At 32.3% G+C, this 24,379-nt stretch overlaps 3 protein-coding genes and 1 long non-coding RNA gene across 6 annotated transcripts; 2 read left to right on the forward strand and 2 right to left on the reverse strand.

Annotated features, from left to right (window-relative positions):
* Nucleotides 1-3,650: 3,650 nt before the first annotated feature.
* On the forward strand, nucleotides 3,651-3,821 carry LOC124454481. The gene is made up of 2 exons (XR_006951467.1): nucleotides 3,651-3,708; nucleotides 3,789-3,821. It is a non-coding gene; the product is annotated as an uncharacterized LOC124454481 (long non-coding RNA).
* A 9-nt stretch (nucleotides 3,822-3,830) lies between these two features.
* On the forward strand, nucleotides 3,831-4,941 carry LOC124454895 (angiopoietin-related protein 7-like; the record flags this gene model as incomplete). Its single annotated transcript, XM_047005647.1, has 2 exons — nucleotides 3,831-4,167; nucleotides 4,694-4,941. Coding segments are annotated over 2 exons (585 nt in total), but the record flags the coding sequence as incomplete, so codon positions are not given.
* A 2,075-nt stretch (nucleotides 4,942-7,016) lies between these two features.
* On the reverse strand, nucleotides 7,017-16,101 carry LOC124454253 (choline kinase alpha-like). 3 transcript variants are annotated; one of them, XM_047005069.1, is made up of 11 exons: nucleotides 15,728-16,101; nucleotides 14,686-14,926; nucleotides 14,044-14,177; nucleotides 13,737-13,844; nucleotides 12,575-12,633; nucleotides 12,414-12,498; nucleotides 11,754-11,862; nucleotides 11,036-11,127; nucleotides 10,583-10,664; nucleotides 7,585-7,630; nucleotides 7,439-7,524 (listed from the first exon to the last, which is right to left on the reverse strand). In XM_047005069.1, the coding sequence occupies exons 1-10, from the start codon at nucleotides 15,886-15,888 to the stop codon at nucleotides 7,613-7,615; spliced, it is 1,089 nt and encodes a 362-aa protein (XP_046861025.1). In that variant the 5' UTR covers nucleotides 15,889-16,101; the 3' UTR covers nucleotides 7,439-7,524; nucleotides 7,585-7,612. The 3 variants fall into 3 exon arrangements, with proteins under 3 accessions (XP_046861024.1, XP_046861026.1, XP_046861025.1); XM_047005068.1 differs by lacking the exon at nucleotides 7,585-7,630 and having other exon boundaries at nucleotides 7,017-7,524; XM_047005070.1 differs by lacking the exons at nucleotides 7,585-7,630; nucleotides 13,737-13,844 and having other exon boundaries at nucleotides 7,017-7,524.
* Nucleotides 16,102-19,748: 3,647 nt separating this feature from the next.
* Nucleotides 19,749-22,777, reverse strand: LOC124454256 (collagen triple helix repeat-containing protein 1-like). The gene is made up of 2 exons (XM_047005073.1): nucleotides 22,202-22,777; nucleotides 19,749-20,448 (listed from the first exon to the last, which is right to left on the reverse strand). The coding sequence occupies exons 1-2, from the start codon at nucleotides 22,259-22,261 to the stop codon at nucleotides 20,098-20,100; spliced, it is 411 nt and encodes a 136-aa protein (XP_046861029.1). The 5' UTR covers nucleotides 22,262-22,777; the 3' UTR covers nucleotides 19,749-20,097.
* Nucleotides 22,778-24,379: the final 1,602 nt, after the last annotated feature.

The raw sequence follows: 24,379 nt of genomic DNA on the forward strand, positions 1-24,379 counted from the left end.
CAACACACCTCGATCTGTATGATCAATAAACACATACAGAAGTTGCGTCATTATTCAACCCATATATTTCACTCTTTGCTAAATTAAAGATCGGATCAAACTCATATGCTGTATAAAAGACGACAAACAGTATCATTTATAGCAAACAGGCTGTACTTCAACAACAGAAATTTTTTATGTTATAGAAATAATATATTGATTTTAAAGAAATGTTTCACCAAAATTTTCAGCAGAATCCTTAACAAACTTAATTACAAATAAACTTTAATACTTTATAAAGTGTTAAAGGCGAAATGACTTTGTACAGCGTAAATTGTTTTAAGAATGGTCAACGACGAAATACAGCTTGTAATTAATTTTACTGCATCAAAAGTGTGTACTCAAAATATAGCTATATTTGAAAATGATCCGTATCAAGTGCCACGTTTTAAAGGCTTCTTTGTAAGTCGTGCATATAAAACAATTACTTAATTCAATTGAGTGCAGAGACAGAATTTCAAAAGGATACATATCACTTGTAGACAGGAATACAGTTGGGTTGAGTTTTAGGCATAAAAATTTATATAATTTGTAAATTTGTTATGTTTTATACAACAAAATATCAAATAAGTAAACAACAGGATGTGTAATCAACTCATTCATAATCTCCACTCTGTTGATAAAATTATGAACTGTAACGATGCCTTCAATTAAGAAGGCGCTAGAATTGTCGCCCCAATACAGTACATCTGGTCAAAAGGCTGATAATTTATATCGTTACATCTATCTCCTCGTAAGGAACAAAACAAGGTTATAATTTGAAGGACCTAAGAGCAGTTTTCATAAAAATTGGTAATACATGTAGAACGTTCTTCATAATATACGTCCTATAGAAGATTTTCTTTTGACTGAGGGGTTTGATGTGTCGGTGTCTGGTCGTGCCTGATTAATTTCTATACTGACATTTAGGGACGTGTCTTGCGTAGAGAACTTAACAGCAACGATTGCTGATTTGGGTCTTCGGACTCAGATTGTTCATTTTCTTTCTCAGAAAATCGTTTTCTTGGTAGATTAAAGTCATCTCCGAATCGTTAGGAATAAATGAGTAATTCGGAGCAAAAACTTAAGCGTCGTTTATGTTGACGAAAGCGCGCCAAAAAGAAATGCAATGATGCGCATGCGTATTAATTTTATATTGTACCCAGCCATTGTAACCAGCATGCTCTCTCTGCAATCTTCAGAAACGTTGTGAATATCATTGGGACTAGTGTAGAAGATTCTGCCAGAACGTAACATCATGCAGCTGAGGAAAATATATCAGTTTTAAAGAGGAATGATTTGTCAATCACTTTGAAAATACAAGTTCTTATTAAAGGTCTTGTAAAATTGACGTGTTGCTTACAAAGGCCAAGAGAATTGATACAATACGGGCATATTCAACTATTTCAAGTTACATCATCGATGTGAGGTTCTCTAAGTGATGATCACGTTTTTAATAAGGCATGAGCGTACATACACAATAAAAAAACACATGTTGTAGACAAGTGAAAAATTAATCATTTTAAGAAATATACAACAAATGAAATTACTTCAACTAATATCATTATAACTTATATATTTGTAAAGGCCACGTTTGTGTCTATTACAGTTCCTTTGAAAATAAAGCATGAATTAATTATCAATTTCAATAGCTTGCTGAAACCAAAAATAAGCACATCAATATAAGCTACTTTTAGAAATGAATAATTTCGGTCAATTTGAGAGGTAGAAGTTTATAGCTACATACCTTGATGGTAGCTATGTTTCAAGTGATGTTTAGTTTTTTAGTTCTCAAGTTTTAGTCCAGCTTTTCAACATCCTTATTCATGTCTATACAAATTTAACGGTAAATAAAACATTTTTCTCATTTTCGACTACGTTCAAAAAAGAATGTCATGTACATTCATAATTTTAAAGTAGAAGTTTCAAAAATTCATGTTGATGACGTTAATATGTACGTAAATGCATTTGTTGTTCGTTATGAAACAACAATTTCCTTCAATGCAAAGTTGATATTAACAATAAATTTGCTGTTTGAAATAATAGAGTTATATTTATATAATTTTTATACTGCAGACAGCTGGGGGGAATTGTCGCCAGTTTCGTTCAATATAGCTGCGACATAATTTGTTTTAAGAATGGTCAACGGCGAAATACAGCTTGTAACAAATTTTACTGCATCAAAAATATATACACAAAATATAGCTATATTTGAAAATGATCCGTATCGAGTGCCACGTTTTAAAGGTTTCTTTGTAAGTCTTGTATGAATAAATTACTTAATTTAATTGAGTGTTGAGACTGAATGTGAAAACAAGAATACACAGCTCTCACTTGTAGACAGGAATACAGTTGGGTTGAGTTTTAGGCATAGAAATTTATATAATTTGTAAATTTGTTATATTTATACAACAAAATGTCAAATAAGTAAACAACAGGATGTGTAATCAACTACAAATTTGACACATACAATGCAATATTTCAGTTTAAATTTGTAGACAAACTGTTGTGTCTGTTGTTCCTTATAAATAGTAAAATTGATTTTCATACTAAGGACAACAGAAATTTTTTCGTGCTAGTTGATTTACATCAAGGTTTGACTATATACAATAAAATGGTGGCGCAAAATTCGTCATTTAAACTTCGCATAGTCAAGCAGAACTTATAATAGTGCAAATTCATTGAACGAAACTTCGAGCATGAAAAGACTACTGTCTAAATCTCAAATAATTAAACTCTTTTATTATCAGCTGAAACCATCCTATTCTTCATGAATACTGAACATGAAATTACGTGCATGCATCATCGATAGTTGGCAATAAATTATTAAAATACAGTTGACCCAAGTACATAAAAAGAGCTTTCATGATCTTGTCCTCACTCTAAGCTTGTGGATATCAATCACTTATCACAAAATGGCGAAATATACTTTTGCGTTCGTCGTAATTTTTTGTATTGGTGATATTATTGAAGGGTAAGTCATCATATTTTAAGTTAAATTTTGGGATTTTTCACTAACTTTTGTTGAACGCCGTCAATGTGTCTATGAGGTTTTACGGCATATCTTAACGAGTAAATAAACATCAAGCCGTTTTCAGTTAGCTGCACTATGTTAAGTCATCAATCTATTTACGAGTTTGTTTTAAAACAATTTCATCTTTTGGCTATATTAAATCAATGATTAGAGGAATATTATGTCGTAATGGATATAGTAATAAAGAAAGTATATGTATTGATCTCATTTCCTTCATCATTTCCATAGAGCAAATTTAACAAGTGAAAAAGAAATTAATTTCAAAGATAATTTCTCATCGCTCAACTTTGACATGAAACGCACTTTGAAAGTTGTTCAAAGAAATGTAACATTAAAGACACAAATTGCATTAATAAAAGGGCAAATAAAGACACTGAAAAAATATCACAAAAATCTACAAACACAAAAAAAGCACCTTCAGGCATTTAAGATTGCGCTTCATTCCAAAATCAACAAGACACATGTACAAACGTACAAATTAGTAAAATTGCAAAAACAAATTAAGAACATTGAAGTTAAAATGATTAATTTGTCATTACAAATGAAAACAATCGATGTGAAAGTAGCAACAATTCAAACACAGTTAAAAAAACTTGAAAAACAACTGAAAACTCTTTACAAAGAAAATAAAAAACTCACAGGAAAATCACTAATAGGTAAGAATAATTTTGAGATATCAAGATAACATTTAACAACATATTATTTCATGGCAGAATTCTTTTATTTACATTACCAGGGAAAGATTGTGCAGATCTTTACAAAAATGGTGCAAAAAAGAACGGGAGTTTATCAAATTAATCCTGATGGTCAGGGTCACTTTAAGGTTTTCTGTGATATGAAGTCCTCTGGTGGAGGTTGGACTGTGTTTCAACGACGTCAAGATGGAAGTGTAAACTTCTATCGAGGTTGGAAAGACTATAAACAAGGTTTTGGTGATCTGAAAGGCGAATTCTGGCTTGGATTGGAGAAAATATACCGACTAACATCAGCAAGGAGAAATAAACTTCGTGTTGACCTAGGAGACTGGTCGGGAAACAAAAGATATGCTGAATATGATTATTTTGCTGTAAAGAATGAAAACAAAAAATATCAACTAAGTCTTGGTGAATATTCTGGTAAGTCAATAGGCAAATAAAAACAATCCAAGCACAAAGTTCAAAGGGTAATAGGATAAAGATTATATTGGCATTAAATTAAAACGATTTGGATATGTTCGATTCTTTGTCTACTAAGACGAATAACCATTGACTATGCGTCTAGACGTACAATGCGTCTTGTGCCCGTCTTTACACTGAAGACGCATAACCAGACGAAGAAAATCTCTTGCCCAAGTTCGTCCAGACGCATTATGCGTCTCTTGTATAAAAACGGCCAATGATAAGCTCGCGCCTGAACATCATGTAGCTAATAAAACACGACTAAATTATTTGGTACATAAGGGAGAATCTCTACTGTGAATACCATTGTCAAATGAAGATTGACTGAAGTCCTTTTTACATGTAAGCCCCTGGTAATCAATCGTGAATGCAAGTGTCAATGTAAATTATATATACATTATAACTTGTTCTTGTGTTAATGCAAGTTCAAAAGAATTCTATAACTGCATTAAATGCGATTTTTGAAAGTAATTACTTTTCTTAGGAAATGCTGGAGATTCACTATATTATCAAAAAAACATGGCGTTTTCAACAAAAGATTCAGATAATGATCGATGGAGAAGCAACTGTGCCACATACTACAAAGGTGCTTGGTGGTATAAGAGTTGTTATCTATCTAACCTGAATGGACACTACTATAGTGGCAACCAAAACAATGGCAAAGGTGTGAATTGGAACCGTTGGAAAGGTAGTAAATCCTTAAAGTTCACTGAGATGAAAATAAAACCATAAAGAATTTTCAGACTGCGATGTTATAAATTTGATCATTATTTCTAATGAAACTTTCAACATATAATAAAAACATTTTAGCTTTTATGTCTTCAAAAAGAACTTTAATAATCATTATCATTTAAAAAAGCGTTGAAAAATTGTTAAAAATGCTGTGGTGAAACAATATTTTCCCTAAAAATTAGACCTGATTTAGGTAATTATATGGCTTTAATGTTACGTTTTTTCACTCAATTCTTTAATGAAATTTTTTCTCTGTAAGTAGCTAATTCTATCCTTTCGCCACGTTCCACGCAATCTTGGTGTATTATGCATTTCATTCAATTATCTTACATCATTATTCACTATGTAAGCAATGTTGCTTTTGATTGGTCAACTACCTGCAAATAATTATACATATCTGTAGGTAAGACGTCTATTTACAAATAACAGTTTGTCATAAAAAGCCGATTTTGAAAAAAATTCAAATCATCACCCGTGTCGCATGTTCTTAATCGTCTGAAGCAAGACTTCTTAAATGGAGAACGTCGCATGTATGTGTTGTAGGAGATCCTCAAAGCGTTCTAATTGACGCCATATTTAATTTATATATGCACCAATCTATATATCATCAACACACGACATGCACACGACACACGTGTACCTTATCAACATGGCGGCAACTGGAATACATTATAAAGTAATAATTGACTTGCAAAAAGCTATCTTGAAGTCTTATTACGATCAGGGAATGAATACAAAGGCAAAGGAGAAACATGAAACAATACAAAAGACAGCTGATGAGGCATGGACTACATTCGAAAAAGTTAAAGTGAGTGAGTATTTCTACCTACTTTTTACTTGGAAGGGCAGGCTACTGCAGCACTCTCTGATTTGTGCGCACTAAAATGTCGTATCCAAATCTGTGACCATAACCTATTTCTAGTTTGAAGTATTAGCATACATATATTTTGTTAAAGGTACTGAAATTTGTCATACGTAAGTTTGCTTGGAAAGGCAAAAACAGCCAACTATAGACACGTTAATGATGTTGTATTTCCTATGTTCAGAAGCTGCGCATTATTTCTTCGACTAAATGCGCTTTTATATAATAACAAAATGCCTTAATGGTAATATTTTGGCCTTGTGTGATGTGCTTTTGCTTAGGAAAGACTAAAATTAAGAATAATTTGGGATAAAAAATGATTTGTGTCGGAATATTTTTGTAGCAGTTTTTGGTTTGAAGAATGCTGTTGTGAAAAAACAAATTCTATTTCTATTTTTTTTCCAAATGAAGGGAGATTTATTCATATTGTTCTACTGTGACGCCTTTTCTCTCATTTCTTTGACGTTTGTGGTGAAAGTAAATTGCAAAAAATTTGGATGTTTTTTGCCTCGTTCTCACGCCATCTTGGATTTATCATGCATGTCATGCAACTATCTTATATATTATCTGGAAGGTCATGCAATAATACTGTTGCCACCCAAGAGAATGTTTGCACAGCACCTACAGACAACACAATATATCTAAATGTTTGTTGTTTAGTTTTTAGAGATTCACCATTACAGTTATTATGAATTTGAGAACTTGTGTAGAAATTAACACACAAATTAACACAGTTTTGCACTATTTCATATCTTTGGAGTGATTGTTATATTTGCCAATTGGCATGTTCATATATAAAAAATATATTCTGGTCATTTTGGAATCCAAATCAAGGTATATAAAGGTTATATCCTGATTTAAAGGTCATAACATTGTAGTTAAAACATACAAACATAACTTTATAAAATTGTTAATAGTTTACATTAACTTTATTATAGTCAGAAAACTGCATTTGGAATTACGACAAGACAGTAGTGAGCCCTGTCTGTGACAGTTTGCAACCGGAAAGTAACGTAATAGCAAGTCAAGCAATAGAGGTAACAAGGGATAAATGCCAAATAGATTGATATTGGCGGAAGTGGTGGGTGGATTTTTGTCTATATTCATAAGAAATTTTCAAATTGTCGCCACATATAAAATAAAAGCAAAGTATGAACAGTCTGTGTAGACACACAGTGAAAATTATAAAGTTTCTACCCAAATGATCCAACTCTTAAATTATGTAAAATGCTGTCATTTTTCTTTAAAATCAAATCTGAAACCAAAAGTAAATCCGACTTTGAGGATCTGAAACCCCAAATTACTGCTATAAACAATAACACAATAGCCAAAAGAAATCATTGAAGTTTTTTAAATCCAGATCATCCTGCCTTGAGAATGAATAAAAAAATACGCCGTCAAAGACACATTCAAACTTACGTTACATTAAAGCCATTACTGTTAGTAATTAGAAAATCAAAAAGTAACTCTGTTATTCAAGAAGACTTTGAATGAAGACGCAAATAAACAATTGTGTTGGTGGAGACAATTTACATACATGCTACATCTGAATGATATCCAAAAAATGAATTTCTTGTTCATCAGCAACTTGTGACGGGCTCAAATTCACCCTAAACATCACAATGGATTTTACCATTATCATGACGTAACTTGTCTCCAGGTTTCTCCTCGGAAAAATGCCTGAAATGATTTAAGCATTCCATTCGAAAAAGGGCGTATTCCTGAAAGAAAAGACAAGTAATCAAGCAGATGAAGTCATATTAACTACACATCAACTTTACCCTTAAGGAGGTCCATAACATCATTCCATTATACTGACCAGGCAATCTTATCAAAATAAAATTGAGAAAATATTTACTGCAAAAATATAAACAAACTTGTGTACATGCTAGTGGAGCAATTCAACGTTCTACATGGACGCTGGAACGTCGATATTAGGGGGCAAATATTCATATGTGTGTGTTTCAGATGATTACCTTCTTTGAAATCAATTGTATTCTAGGAGATGTGACTACGAATATATGAATATTCTCCACCCTCCCTTCAATTATCGACGTTCCGGCGTCCTTGACGTCATACAATACACGAATTAAATTGCACGCAAATGACTCTGTTTGTCTGTTTTATTTTTAATAATATTTCCTTTGAACATATTTTACTGAATAAAAAGGGAAATGCTTTTTATCCATCATTTATAACGCAACAACAATATAAAACGCGTACGTAGCTTGGTGTACAGTTGGGTTTTCTTTAGCCTGTGAAAATGTGTAAGTCGATTTGAGCCACTGAACTAAAAAACATGGAACGATACCAGTAATAGAAAAGCCTAATAATTTTTTGAAGCCAAATTTCACACACAGACACGCGAGATTACACCCAGACACGCGTGTGTAGTCAATCAATTTTCACTCCGCGAGAGAATCTCGAAACACTACACACGCGTATCTGGTGTAAAATTTGGCTTCAAATATTCTCTTAAGGTAGCGTTCCATGTATTTTTAGTTTAATGATCTGAGCTTAATAATTAAATCAATTCAAGAGAATTTAGAAATCAATCATCAATACATGTAAAAAGAAAAAGTGAAAAAGTTCTTTTAAATTTATATTTATATAGAAATTATATAAAATAAGTATAATCGTTTCGATTATACTTATTTTATATAATTTCTAATTAGCAGCAATTTTAAAAAACACTTGAGAAAAACGACGATTTTTTTGAGAGCAAACATGTTTCGACATTATCAGAATGCCATCTTCAGTGCAGAATGATTAGTGTTAAGTAATATGATACATAATATGATATGAGTAAATTAATTACAATGAGTATTAAGTATTAATAACTATAACGTAAGTTCTAAAAATAAGTATTAAGAATTTATAACAAAAGTATTATTATAAAGTAAATATAGTGTTGTAGTGGTGAACTTGGATATTTAAATCGGGATTAGTTTTATTAATGTGTAGAGCTTCCTTGATTTTGAGTGAGAAAGTGGATTGATCAGTGTCGATGATTTTCATGGGTTTTCACGAACGAAACTGGTTAAATAACTACAGCAACAACAAACCTTTATTTTACCGCAGATACGTTGACGACATTTTTTGTATTTTTCATAACAAAGACGAAGCATTACTCTTTTACGAATACATCAACAAACAACATCAAAGCATAAACTTTACATACGAAACCGAACAAGACAATCAGTTACCCTTTCTTGACATCTTACTAACTAAATCACATGAAAACTGTATGACCACTACGTACCACAAACCAACATATACAGGACTACTGACTAACTTTTTTAGTTTCACACCATTAAATTACAAAATTGGACTGATACGAACACTGACCGACAGAGCACGGAAACTCAACAACACAGACATCGGCTTTCAACGTGATTTAAAGAAACTAATATTAACTCTCCAACGTAATTCTTTTCCTTTTCATTTCATCAACAACACTATACAACACTATTTGGACAACAAGAAAAGCACTGACTCATCTAACTCCACAACTAACACTAACGATATACAACAACCTGACAATAAACGTTATTTCAAACTACCTTACATAGGTGATTACTCACGACACACACAACGCAAACTCACACAAATCATTAAACGCTACTGCACTGACATTGACGTTAAACTTATTTTCACATCTTTCAAAATAAAATCTTTATTTTCGTTTAAAGACCCACTTCCCGAACTTTCCAAATCTATGGTAGTTTATCAATTTTCATGTGCGGGATGTAATTCCCGTTATATTGGTGAAACGTCTCGCCAATTATCTACCAGGATAAAGGAACATACTCACACAGACAAAAACTCCACTATCTACAAACATCTTCAAGCCTCTCCTTCATGTAAAAACAAATTCTCACCTTCCTGTTTTAAAATCATCGACACTGATCAATCCACTTTCTCACTCAAAATCAAGGAAGCTCTACACATTAATAAAACTAATCCCGATTTAAATATCCAAGTTCACCACTACAACACTATATTTACTTTATAATAATACTTTTGTTATAAATTCTTAATACTTATTTTTAGAACTTACGTTATAGTTATTAATACTTAATACTCATTGTAATTAATTTACTCATATCATATTATGTATCATATTACTTAACACTAATCATTCTGCACTGAAGATGGCATTCTGATAATGTCGAAACATGTTTGCTCTCAAAAAAATCGTCGTTTTTCTCACTTATTTTATAGAAGAAACGAAATGTTTTTTGCAAAACATCTTTTATTTTAAATAATACTGGGCATGTGTGATAAAATGCTTGTAACTCACAGTTCTTTTTAAGAACTGTTAAAACTACCATCATGCAGTAAATGTAGTATTTGCGTAACATTTCCTATATAGGTGGATGCTTGCACGTATGTATTTCTCCAGATATTTCTTGACGCTTCTTAACACCTTATATGACAGATTAACAAAACACACTCAAGATAAGACATTATTGCTGACTAACATCTGTTCTAAACAAATCCACATGGAAAGAACTTAGTGCAAAAGACCATGCATTGACACAAATGTTTGTAAAGAAATAACGCACACTATAGGCAAAAAGTTGATGAAGTGGTGGTGCACATTTCTAACATTGTTCGATGTAGAATGTTCCTTATAAGATATGGTATTTTAAAAATAGCAAATGGTGTTTAGGATACAATACCACGGTACGACAATACAACAAAGAAAAAGCCAAATTCAGTAACGTGATGTAAATCTAACGGTAAACAACACTATTTAACTGTTTATCTACTTACGAGATAACCAAAATTGATCGAGGATTTATAACTCTGAAGAATTGAAAACATCGCCCAAAAGAAATGAAAAAGAAGAGACAATCTATAGAAAAAAAAGAAAACAAAGCTGATGTTATTGTCATAAATATTTTTAAAACATACGTAAAATTAAAACATTTATTCGCAGAAAAACAAAACCGACGCCAATATGTAAGCACTTGCGTACAATAGGTAAAAAGTTACTTGAATAGGCTGTGTAATAAAAGCCTATAAAGGTATACATAAAACCGACGTAAATTAAATGGCGTCATTAAACCCTAAACTGACGTATTCCAAAAACTGAACCTTAAATAAACGAGAACTACGACAGTAAAAATAAATCTGTCAAGACATACGTACTCATAGAAATCTAAGAATTTCTAAAATTTATCTTGCGCTGTATTAATACAAAAGGACGATTGTTAAAATATTTACCTATCAGCTTCGTCGATAACTTTTTCAATCTCGTCTAACGTGACGTCAGTCGTTTCATTGTAAGCTTGTAAATACGCACGGACAAAAAATACCTGAAATTTCGATAAGTTTGGAATAAGAATTTTTCACAAAATTTTTACTTCATGAGCCCGCGTCTTTCCGCTGACTTTGACTACCAAATCCGCCATGTTTTTGAAAACGGGCCGCGCGCTAATAATTTATAGTAATTTTGTTAACGTGTTCTCTCCAGGTCTTATAGAACTCAATGAAAATACCTCTACGGCAAAACAATGAGAGAAATACCTCTACGGCAAAACACCGGGGTAAAACCTCTACGGCAAAACACCGGGGTAAAACCTCTACGGCAAAACACCGAGGAAAATACCTCTACGGCAAAACACCGACAACAAAAAACCTCTACGGCAAAAGACCGAGAGGAAAAAGCAAAAAAAGCAAAGCAATCAAAAGCAAAAAAAAAACACGAGAAAAACAGAAATAAAGTACTGAGAATAAATAGTTATACCGCAAGGAAAAGCAAAATCATCACATCATTAACACATGGTAGGTATAAATGTTGTAATTCAAATCAAGCAATAATAGATAGCCACATTATAAACAGCAGATCATCCTTTTCATATGAATTATACTTCGAGAGTTATTTTTAACCATAAAATTGTATTTATCTTTTCTGAAATTATTACATATGTTAGTGAATTACCTTTTGATCATAAGAAGGATATTTGGTGACGTCTCCGGTAAAAAAGGGATAATGTGGATGATTGTAATCAAATATCCATTCACTGAAATGATTACCAATATCGTATCCTCTGAATCAAAAAATAAAAAATATTATAAAAAAGTTTGACTAGGTAAACGATGTTTAAAATAAGAAAAGTTGATAACTTTTGATGAAATAAATAATTTAAAATGTTCTAAAAGAAAGATAAGCAGCCGGTTGAAAAGCATTATGGCTACAATATGGTTGTTTTGTTGCCAGCTCTCCATCTTGCTGAATTGTTGACTGCTTTAAAGCCTTCCGCACACGGGTAAACTTGCCGCGCGTACTTGTTATTCGTTACTCGTTAAACGCGTTTGATATTTGACTCATCTGTCACGAATGACAAATGTTGTTCAAAACTTCCGCGCACACTAGGAAATTCTGTCGATCACACTTGTCACGAATAACAAGTACGCGCTGCAAGTTTACCAGTGTGCGGCGGGCTTAAGTGAACAAACAAAACCCTTGCTATCATAATATTTCACAACTCTACGCAGCGCAAAGATGAAATAATAATCTAGATATAGAACTAAATGCCTCCCTTTCTTCCTTCCTCATTTGCGGTTTCAACGAAATATATCCTTCTCTCTTTTTTTTCACCTGTAGTTATAACAAGAATATTCGAAATCAATCACACGAATTTTCGCCTCATGGAGATCTTCATTTGCTTTCACCAACAAGTTTCCTGTAGGTATTTAAATTATATTTAACCTTTATTAAAAACCCATAATATTCACAAGGACATAGTTGGAAATCTTTACCTGGTTGTACGTCATTATGGCAGAAGAAAACTGGTGATTGGCTGTTTTCAACCACGTGCCTAACACATCAACAACAAAATAACAATAATGTAAGCAACACTTAAATTCATTGATCCTAAAACATCTTTTTGGCACATAAGTATTTCCAGTTTAATTAACTTTGTACATGGTTTGTGCATAGCATTTCAGCAGTTAATGTCTTATATTATATAATTCAATAAATTAATGATTTGTGATTATGTGAATTTAAAGTACTCAAAAATCTATTGTTTTTATTCATTTAGTACTGTGGTTGATTGACTGTGTGTCCAAATAAGTAAGTACGTTATACAATTGCTTCAATATAATGTTCTTCTTTGTAAAAATTCTTAAGTAAAGGCTACGTAGTCCAAAGGCAGCATAATAAAAAAAAACGCAGTGAAATAAGAAGCCATTATTATTCTATCATGACGTTGATATTTGATCTTCATCTGGCATGAAGCATACAATTTTCAACATCACTGTCAAACTACTGGCTAGCAGTACTAGTAGCTTACCCAGAAAATGACAACCTAATGCATATGTATAAAAATAAGCATTCATTTATCGCGTAAGTAATAAAAAAAATTTACTGTGTTTCTAAACGCGGGAAAGTTTGGAAGAAAAAATAAATTATGTGCCAAGCACGAGCAAGGATTGAGTACTTTCAATGAATTTCGAGTTGCTCCAAAACTTTCACAAGTATGTATTTCATTCATAAATTAAAACCAACATTAAAAAGACAAATTTAACGACATATTGTTTAAATTTCCCGTGTCCACGCAAACCACGCAATCTGCGATACTTTTGCGAGACTGAAAAAGAGTTTCTGAAACACGGGGTTTGCAAGCATTCAACCAATCAGCGCCAATCATAAATTTATTTTCAAAATACCAGAAAATCAATAAGTAAGACAACTTTAAAAAGATAAAACCGTCAGTATCATCTACTTTTCTAGCTAATCCTACGTCGTACGTACGCTCAGTCAGTCACAATGTATGATGTCAATTACAATCACAAAATCATGTAAATACCTCACCTGTAGACACACTAGTTTCCCAACAAGCTCCCCCCCCCCAAACGTGACATGTCTCCTTAGTCCCCATGACTGTTCTGTGTTTGTGTAGCAGACTATTTTCCATACCTGATAAATTTGAGAATTTCATCAATGTCAAATTTATGAAAAATTTCATCCAAGATCTTTAATTTATCAACATTGGAAAATTTAAGACCTTTAATTTCCTTCACAAATCTATCAAAAACAATATAGACTATGTACAATCGACATATTACATACTGTACACTGTGATAAAATAATAATATAAGGAGATGGTGAGGTCATTTCAAACAATATGAAGTCTTGAATATATTTTAAAAAATTTGTAACAGAAAGTGGGTTTACTTCAAAACTATTTCAGATTGGTGCAAAAGATTCAAAAAGTCAAACTCACATTTGAAGTGAATCCAAAAACCAAGTTCCTTCCTTTGAGAGAGGAAGTTTTAGCTTATGAAATGCAGCTACATGCTCAGCTATTTGTTGTGATAAACGAGGATACTGGACTTCCCGACTAGTCAATGCCCGAACCTTTAACAAATTACAACACAAGTAAATTAAGCTTTGGTAAACAATGCAAAAACCAAGTTCCTTCCTTTGAGAGAAGAAGTTTTAGCTTATGAAATGCAGCTACATGCTCAGCTATTTGTTGTGATAAACAAGGATACTGGATTTCAAGACTAGTCAATGCTCGAACCTTTAACAAATTACAACACAAGTAAATTAAACTTTGGTAAACAATGCAAAAATTAATGTTGCAAAAATTTTAACTATTTAACAGTTTAATTTAAAAATTATAAATTCTTTCCAATACAAATGAGAATGAATTTATAATTTTTCTATACAGACTGTATAATGAGTATGAAATAATCTGATTATACTACTATCAGTGGAATACAAATTCAACTGTGCTAGAACAGATTTAGTTCGATAATAAAGCTGGAAAGCTAGGGCATGTTCTTTCCATACAAGCAGGTGATATACTCACTATAAAAAGATAAACTTTCCTTACATTAATTGCTGATTTTATTCTACTTACATTAGGAATAAACTGTTCAAGTCTTCCTTCAGGAAATATACCATACAACTCTGGGGCCATCTTTTTTTCAGCTAAAAGGCCACAAATGATGCATTCCTCCATCATGCGAACATTGTTGTCAGACAAATCTGCATAGAATGCACCATATAGCCAAAGCAGTGCTTTGTTCACACCATCAGGATTTGAATTTGCATTTTCATGTGGCAGAGAGCACAGAAACAAATGATTCGTTAATCCACCACTGTAATTGTAAAAAGCATATTGGTTAAAATAAACACTCAAACTTTGATTTCATCTCTTCTGAGTGGTAAGTTTATCAACAAAAGAGCAAAGATAGACAAGCATAGAGGTAAGATCAGAGCATTGGTTAAATAAATATACAAAATAAGCCCATTCTTAAATTAATCATATCTTACAAGATTTTTTCTTCCGGAAATTAATTTCTAAATCAAAGGCACTATTATGAAGGTTATTTTGCATATAAAACAAGGATGCTTATTTTACTTCAAGTATGTATTTTGCCTCCACCCCTGAACAGAAGTAAAACAACTTTGAACAAGAAAATATCAGACATAAGAAATATGAGACATGGAAGTTGGAAATTACAAAAAAAATTAGCTGCACTTAAGAAATTTTACCACTTTCATGGACAGACACCAGAGAATTCTGCAATTGCAGAATTCAGTGTTTATTTGGCTGGCATAATTGCTGGAGAAATTTCTGCATATTAAGATGAACCTGGACTTTAGGTGTGGCCTTTTACACACCCAAGATATCTTTTTGAAATCCATCACACTTTGCAATCTGCAGCCTTGCTAAACTGCAGAAAATCTTTCATATTGCATCGAAACATATAAATCTTGAGAAGAAATTTAGTGTGGCAGCAAACACAAACAGCCCAGTACTCTTTAAAATGTTGGCAATAGACATATAGAGAATATTTTCACCTTAAATATCATTGAGAACATTTTACCATTAAATAAATGTCGCCGCATCTAAACAATATAGTTCTTACAGATACGTATTTGAAAATTGTACTTACTGAATTCGTTCAATTTCAAAATGTTGTGGACTGATTTTCTTCCATTCCCCACCGAGATATTTTCGACATAAATTATAGCCGAAATCTTTGATCTTAGCGTCAACCATTTTTCCAGTAAGAAAATAATTTTTCAAACTACGCAGAACTTTGTAGTGAAGCATGGTCGAAACCAGCCAAGCAACAACGCAGTCATTTTAGTGATGGCTTGAGAAATGTGTCGAATTTACTCAGGAAATGACAACAATCACTGATTCTACGGTCGTTGAAGGTCGATCATGAGGTCGTTCGGTAAAATGAGGTGTAAAATTGCAAGAACTTTGCACAAAGTACATGCAACAAACGACATGTTCAACGTAAACAAAGCTTTAGCCATGTGATACTTATTCATTCTTGCACAGAAGGCGGTCTACCATTTCCTGTTATGAAGTGACGTGTAAACTTCATACGTCAATATCACAAAATCATATCCAACAAAACTAATCCTGAAAACGCAGAGCCAAAGGACTTCTAGAAAACGATTAACATGGTAGTGAAATGTGCTTTTGACTCTGAAAATGACTACCGCTAAGGTCGTCGAAACGTCAGTCAACAACAACAAAAACAGTCCTTCTCAGGACTATACCAACCTGGACGATCTACATTTACAAACTTGTAACGATACTCCCGGCTTAAAACCATTTACTTGGAATGTTCATTGCTTACAGTAATAAAATTAAGTAATTAAATTATCATTGTTTATTAGTAATTGTAATATTACAAATTATTAGTGATAGCAAGAAATGTACTGTAACCAGTGGCGTAGCTAACAATTACTTTAGACGGTGCTGATAGATAAATTTTCCTGCAACAGGGCGTGGCAATTTGGGCATAGCTAAAAGAAATGTATTTTTTAAAAATGAGGTTTAAAAACTGTGTACAAATGATTATACATACGGATATACCACTTTTAAATAAACCAAGTGCAACAAATGTGAAATAACAAATAATTATAAAAAAATTCTTTTAGTTTCCTCGTTCAAGAAAGGCATTTGAAGTTCTCGAATGGAAATTTTCGAATTAATTTCTCGCGGTTGATGGAAATACACGCGAGATTCAAAAGGCGTTTTTCTGTCATAGTACTGCCTATCTGTTTTTTATCGGAAATGATTAGTGACATTTGGAGAATAAGGAAATTTGATGGACACTAAACTTAACACGTGAATATCTTTTACAATTTGCTACCTACTTATAAATTACTGCAAAGAATTTGATAAAAAAAAACTTTTACAAATGGCACACAATCTATAGCTATTAATTTTATTGGTGAGAATGGATTTAAAGTCCAAATATATTTTATTTTTGTTGTACAATTGAATAAATAATCACTTTCATCACTGGCGCTGAATTTTTGTGAAAACAATCAAAAAAAATTTTATCCAATCTAAATGAATGAGAAAACAATTTTAGCCGATCTGCATCGCGTTTTAGCATTCAAAAATATGACCAATGCTTAGATAAGTGTCCTAGCATAGGTTTTGAGAAATATTTGGTACAAAACCTAAAAACATTCGCATTTTTTATATGCATGGAAATACATTTTAATGTAAAAAAAACTGCAAAATGCAGTAAAATTATTCATGACAAATGAGATGTATTTTTCGTGGTCTTCCATGTACTTATAAGATATTTATGGTTTTGTGAAAGTGTTTCTGTTAACAGTCGTTAATTTGTATTGAGAGTTGCCTACCTTGTCAAAATATAAGACCTTTTACACCATATAAACGTGTAACTCACGCGAGATAGTCCACGTAACAAACATTGCATATAAATCAAGAAATATACTTACTACATATATCGAATGTATAAAAAACATAAACAGATTTCTGGGCCGCCTATGGTAGGACATACAATAATAGAAAGTTTCTACCTGTGAATGAAAGTGAACTAATATCTTTTACGATCTCAGGGCGAAGCTGCCAAATTCTCTGTTGGTCCTTGTACAATTCCTCGTCAATGACATTACTTATAGTACTCTTCTCATAACACTCCATCCGTATATACAAATTTTGCAGAGAACACTTTGAATCTTATTGCAAATCTCTTGTGGTGATTGCTTCCTCTTCACTTTCGAAATCAGATTCATTGTCCTAAAGCAAAGACACTGGTATGTATTTTTTCATGTCTTTAGCAAGATCATGAATAATTCCCACTACTATATACCACGTGAGCCAACGACCTTTGAAAGTGTAAGTATGATGTATCGATATTTCTTTTGAACAATATCTCCAGAAGACTCGGTGTTGTTACTCGATTGTTTTGGTATTGCAGCCTCGTCTTCGCCAGAGCTATAGAGCTTTTATCGTCTTCAGAGCTATAGAGCTTTTATCGTCTTCAACATGGTTGGAATCAGTGGCGTAACTAGAACGTTAATTGGTGGGGTGCATATTCATATATTCCGCTGTGCCCTACCGACTTCTTATGAAAGTGATTTGGATTTCAAAAAAAGTCAATAGAGCAAAACTGAATATATGAATATACACCCCACCCCACACCTTAATTAACGTTCTAGTTACGCCTTTGGTTGGAATCATTCGTATTTTCATTGGTCCACGGTCATCATCCCAAACTCTTAATTGTACGCTAGATGCTTCAACTACGTTCAATTTCATCAAGTTTTCTTCAACCTACAAACGACTTAATTACCAATAACTTAACAACGAGTTACTTAAAACATACCCACGTGTTACCAATATCTCAACGAGTTACCAATAACATACCAACGAATCACCAACGAGTTACCAATAACATACCAAAGAATTACCAACGAGTTAAAAATAACATACCAACGAATTACCAACGAGTTACCGCTAGCAACCTACTTTTTAGTCTACATAGCTACATTGCTTAAAGCTCAATCACAAATTTGCGAACTATTCTCAACACAGTAAAAAGTTCATCAAAAAGATATGAAGCATTTTAAACACTAAAACGGATATAAGTCAAAATGTAAGAAATCATAGACAGCTGCAGCTGCTTTTCTTCTTCAAGGGGATAAGAAGGAAATTTATATTTTGATACAAACACGCAACATCTGAAAGCTCAGATACTGATCTTTCACTATGCTAAAAAATCACGGAAACTTACTTAGTAATTTTAGTTATGCACAAGAGCGAGCTGAAGTTGGGTTGCCTTTTTGCGATACGGTTTTAGTAAATACTATACCAAGTCCAAAAAAAATCCATCTGCCAATCAATCAACACGAATAAAGACTGTAGAGATTTATTTTATTGTAAAGACTATAAGCAACAAATTCTACGACAAAATACATAATGTTCACTAAAGATATATTCATTATCGTCATGAAATCATCACTTAATTAAAAATTTCCTGATGGTTTCATTTTCATTTCAGTGAATTTTAAAGAATACGAAAATCCTTTCCAATCTTTCCAAACAACACCTTTGTACCAAGATGCAGAAGGTTGATAATTGCCATCATAATAATACCCATTTAGGTTGGAATCATAACAATAATAATACCACCAAGCACCTTTAGCATGTACAGTGCAGTTTCCTACAACATCTCTAATGCGAATAGTGAAACTAATATTAGCATTAACTAACACAAACACTATGGGTGTCAACACATCACGACCATTATTATTATTATTATTATTATTATACAATATTTATACAGTATTTTTCTTCAGGACAGAACACTGTCATCAACGAAATAGCTGTATAAATACATATAAATAAAACTTAAGACATACTTTAAAAAATTACAATACTAAAATAGTAAGACTAAACCAAAATAGTAAAAAAACAGTAACTCTTACACGAAGACAAACATCAACACTAAGAAAACACCAGCACTATGACGAACACTAACACTGATATTAACACATTACTTAAACTTTGACAAATATTCACATTTTTCCTGTTCAAGTGATCACATTTTTCGTTACTATTTCCTTCACGTATAACCTTATTATTAATCACAACATCACATTTTGAATTTTCAAAAAACGGCACACCATTTATAATTTTTTTACCTTAAAGCACACTGTATTCTATGTTTTGTATTTTGCTTTCCAATCAAGTAGATTATTTAAAAAAAAATTCTTAAGTAAGAATTCTTTATAATATTTGTGACTATTTCACACAATTTCTACCCATCTCCTTTATGTCATAATGTTTATATTTATATCTATTTGATGTCTACCTTTATTCATCTTTATGTCAATCTATCTTTGTGTCTTTCTTCGTGTTTATCTACCCTGATATGTCTACATTTATGTCTTACTCTATGTCTATCTTTATGTATACCTTCATTTTTTATGCAATATCAATATAAATTTACAAGATGTAAGGACTTCAAAATGTTCAGACTTAAGTCTGAGGGGGTGAAACTTCTTGGATCACAATTCGAGAGACTGAATTCCATCCACTGTTTGCATAAACAGCGCTTCCTTGATTGCAATCGCCGACACAGAAGCCAACATTAACTGTACCATTGTTAATGTTGCCACAATATCCCTCTATATGACGATGACGATGAATATTTTGTGTTAGTCTACCTTTCCACATGTAGAGGACGCCTTCAATTGTTGGACTACATTCATTTCCATTGAATTTAAAGTACCATCGTTTGCAACAATCGTCACAGTAAGAAATACGGAGGTTACCACCATAGAACACACGAAGGTACGTGTTGTTACATTTTTTTAAAAAACTACAAGACTAGAAAAACAAAACAAGCAGAATATGAAAAACATTTTCCAATGCATCATTACATCTAATATGATGAATGCCTTACATAGGTCCGTAGCAAGATCTATGATTGGGGGAATCATATTTGTATACGTCATAACCTGTAAACAATTGTTTTAAAGGACTTTATTAACTCGGCACATCATGCATATACGTGTAGTTATGAGACCCCTCCCCCTCCCAATTACCAAGCTTGCGACGAAACTCTTAGAAACTTGCAGTATACAGGCTGTTAAAAAAAGTAGGTTCTTGAAAAAATTCTCTAAAACAAGACGACGTGTTCTTTCTTCATATTTAACTTTCTGCTACAGCCTTTTTCCTTATGCTTGCATTCATATCAATGCTTATGTCACATGCGTGCTTTGATGATTGTCTTTGTTTGCACAAAAAATAGTAAAATTCAAAATGTCAAATGTGTAGTTGTTAATTGGAAGATATATCGTTTAAATCCTTTACATTTGTCTTCAACAGTAAGCCAGTAGTTTTTTGCATACCAAAAGATATACTCAGTCTTTCATTTTGCATGATATTGCGTATGTCGAATTTAAGTTCAGTAGCGTATCCGACTAATCCAAGATCCCTCTTTCATAAGAGTCATTGAATGTTATAAAAGCATCTACTTTCAGTAGCACAACAGCAAAAAGTTAAAAATAACAGAAATGATGAGACGCAAAATTTTGTGTTATCAAAACAATAAGTTCTTAAAATACTTGTTTTTAATGAACTGCCAAATGAAAATGTACAATTTGTTATATATATTCTAAAACAGGTGCATTCTAGTCATAATGACGTTTAATTATTTGTACGTGACAGAAAAATGAAAGAGGCTTTTATTTGCAATTTTTAAGTTCGCGAGACAAAAAGTTTATGAACAAGACATATCTAAGCAAAGTAAAAATTAGCATGCATGCTCTATTCTGGAACCGTTATTCAGCATACGTACATGTTCTTACTGACGAGTCAAATCTGCCAAAAGGATCTTTGTTTGTCGGCATATATATGCATGTCCATGTGATAAAATTATAAGAAGTATTTGATAAAGATAATGTCTCAAAACTTAGACGATTCAGATTTAGAAGCAATGGATAATAAACAAGTTACTTCATAATTCGGATTCACAGCTACCGCAATAAAGAGCTGATATCCTTAAGTTGAAATGATGTGGAATGTCTTTTACGACATTAGATTCTTCTAGGCAAATACTGAATCATCAAATTGCATTGGAATTTTAAAGCATGCATACAAAAGATACAAAATTTATTTTTTCTTTTCTGTTTAAGCCGTGTTTCCACTTAGAGATTTAGATGCTCACTTTAAGAATGAATTGAGCTGTTACGATGACTTGTGATGAACTGTCACAATTTTATGACTCATTTGATCGACAAATCGATGTTAGTGATCAACTTCTACTCTTTTTAAACCATTAACTTAACAATATACAGTTTTAACAACTTTTAAATGCATAGCTACGCACAATAAAAACTAAGCATGCAAAATTACCAAAAATTACGAATATTACGACATCTGAAAATTACAAGAACTTGTGACATTTTGTTGGAAAGTCATTAATGTTGAGCATAAAAACATAATTTTTTTCTCGTATCTTTAAACTTTTAATCCTAAACTTCGAAGTGTTTGTTGACAGTTATTATCTGCTTGTATCTCCCTATATTGTGAACATAATCCCATTCATAAAAACACTTGCAAAAATTTCATTGCCTACCTCATTCAACGCATTGCAAGCTGCAATTAGAAGAAAAAATAAGAGAATGTGCGCAACCATCTTTCACGAAAGAACGTTAACTCTTAATATTTGAAAAATCGCTTGCACTGCGTCTTAGTGTAAATAACGGCTGCAACGGAAAACATACTAGAGCTGTGTTTATTTGTCTTAAATATACAATGCGCACTTTACATAAGCGGGTACATCATAAAAGTTAATTATTATTCAATATTAACAGTTTCAATTTTACAAAAATATTTCTGCAACGAATCATTGCCAGACAAATTTGGATTATAATTATGTAGGAAATTTGCTTTCGTTATTTAACCTCTACATGCAACACGTTATAACTATTTACAGCTCTTTCATCGTTTTACTCACACGCATAAAAATATGTATAAAGCGACAATGAAGATCAATTCGACAAGAATTGAAAACTGTTTGATTCGAAAAGTTGTAAATTATTTACATTGAATTAATATCCTACAAAACACACTTATAGTGATGGTTAGAGTTTAGAAAGGCATGGTATACATTAATTTTCTTTTTAATAAATTTCACCCTACAACGACATGGAAAACGTTGTGTTACAAAAACAACAATAACCCTTAGGAAATATCTGGGGAGGGTTGCAGGAAGCCAGCATAGCGTTATCCATTGAATAATAATTTTTTTAAACTTTTAAAAAAAGTGGTTTTATTTTGTTTTCGAAAATGAAACTTTGTAATTCTAGAACCAATATTTTATTTCATTCATTGTGCAGTTCAAATCGCACATTTTCCCCTTTTTGCTATCAGTGGATAGTGCTATTTGCCTTCTTGCAACCAGCCCCTAAACAAATTTATGTGAAAAAGTCATGCCATGACTGTTCAATGTCATGCCCGCATGTTCTATAGATTTCTCTTGTTTTAAATTGCTAAGTTTTTGTATTTATGACTTCATGATATGTTTCAGATGATTTTGAAGTTGATTTTGAACCACAAACAAAGAAGGCGAAGCATAAAGAGAAGGAAATGAACAAAGAGAAGAAAGGCGAGAGAAGGTGTGACCCAAAAATAGATTTTTAATTTTGGCTAAAGGGCATCATGCTGTTTTATACATATATTATAGTAGATCTCTAATCCTTTATTAGCCTTTGTTTTGCCATGTGTAATCCAATGTACATACTAATTTCTTCAATGTGTGATACAACAACGTCATGAGATTTTTTTCTATTTTAAGGCCTTCCGTTCGTGAAAAGTTGTACCAAAGAGATATAGAAAAAGCAATTGAAATGTCACTAATAAATACACCTTATGACAGAAAGGATAATGATGTTGGACAAAATAAAAGCAGTCATATCAAAATAAATAGTGAAGGTATCGGTATGTAAAATTATAAATGAAACTGTGAAAAGTGATTACATCATGAAAGTGGAAAAAGGTTGGGAAGCTGCCCTAATCTACGCAGTAATGAAGTAAATCCAATTCAAACAATGATTTTAGAATTTTTAAAGTTTTTCATTGTTAAGCATTTTATAATGCTGTCTTACATTGACCTCAAATTCACATTTTTAGTAAGACTTTTTTCCCAAAGCCCTTAATTTTAAACTCATAATGTTTACAGAGTAATCAGTCAAAAGCACAAGTTTTGAAAATGACAACTTTGTTATACTGTCCTAAATGAGGACAGAGAAGGATTTTCTCAGAGTTTTATAAACTAGTCACCACTCTTAGTGGTCTGAATTTAACTGTCGAATTTGGGCACATAGTAGCATATATCCATCAATCACAGTTATAACTGGGTAGTCTTAAAATTAGGAATGTTTAAAAGTGCGGACATATGACGGTGTGTATGGATGAAGGTGTGTATGGATGAAGGTGTGTATGTATAAGGGTGGGTATTTATAAAGTTAAGGATGTATCAAGTTGTGGATGCATGAAGGTTTGGATGTACGATGGTGGGGATGTATGAAGGTATGGTGGGGATACATAAAGGTGAAGTGGGGATTTATGAAGGTGGTGATGTATGGATGAAGATAGTGATGTACATATGAAGATAATGATGTGTTGCATGTAGTACTACTTTTAATGGTGTGATGAACTTTCTAATTGACTTTTTGCATGGTATTGTAGTGTGTGATTCAAAATGAAAATACATGATCATTATTATGTAAGATGCAGTACCATGTACATATAA

This window comes from Xenia sp. Carnegie-2017, unplaced genomic scaffold, assembly GCF_021976095.1.
Source record: "Xenia sp. Carnegie-2017 unplaced genomic scaffold, XeniaSp_v1 HiC_scaffold_3, whole genome shotgun sequence".
NCBI classification, from domain to species: Eukaryota; Metazoa; Cnidaria; class Anthozoa; order Malacalcyonacea; family Xeniidae; genus Xenia; species Xenia sp. Carnegie-2017.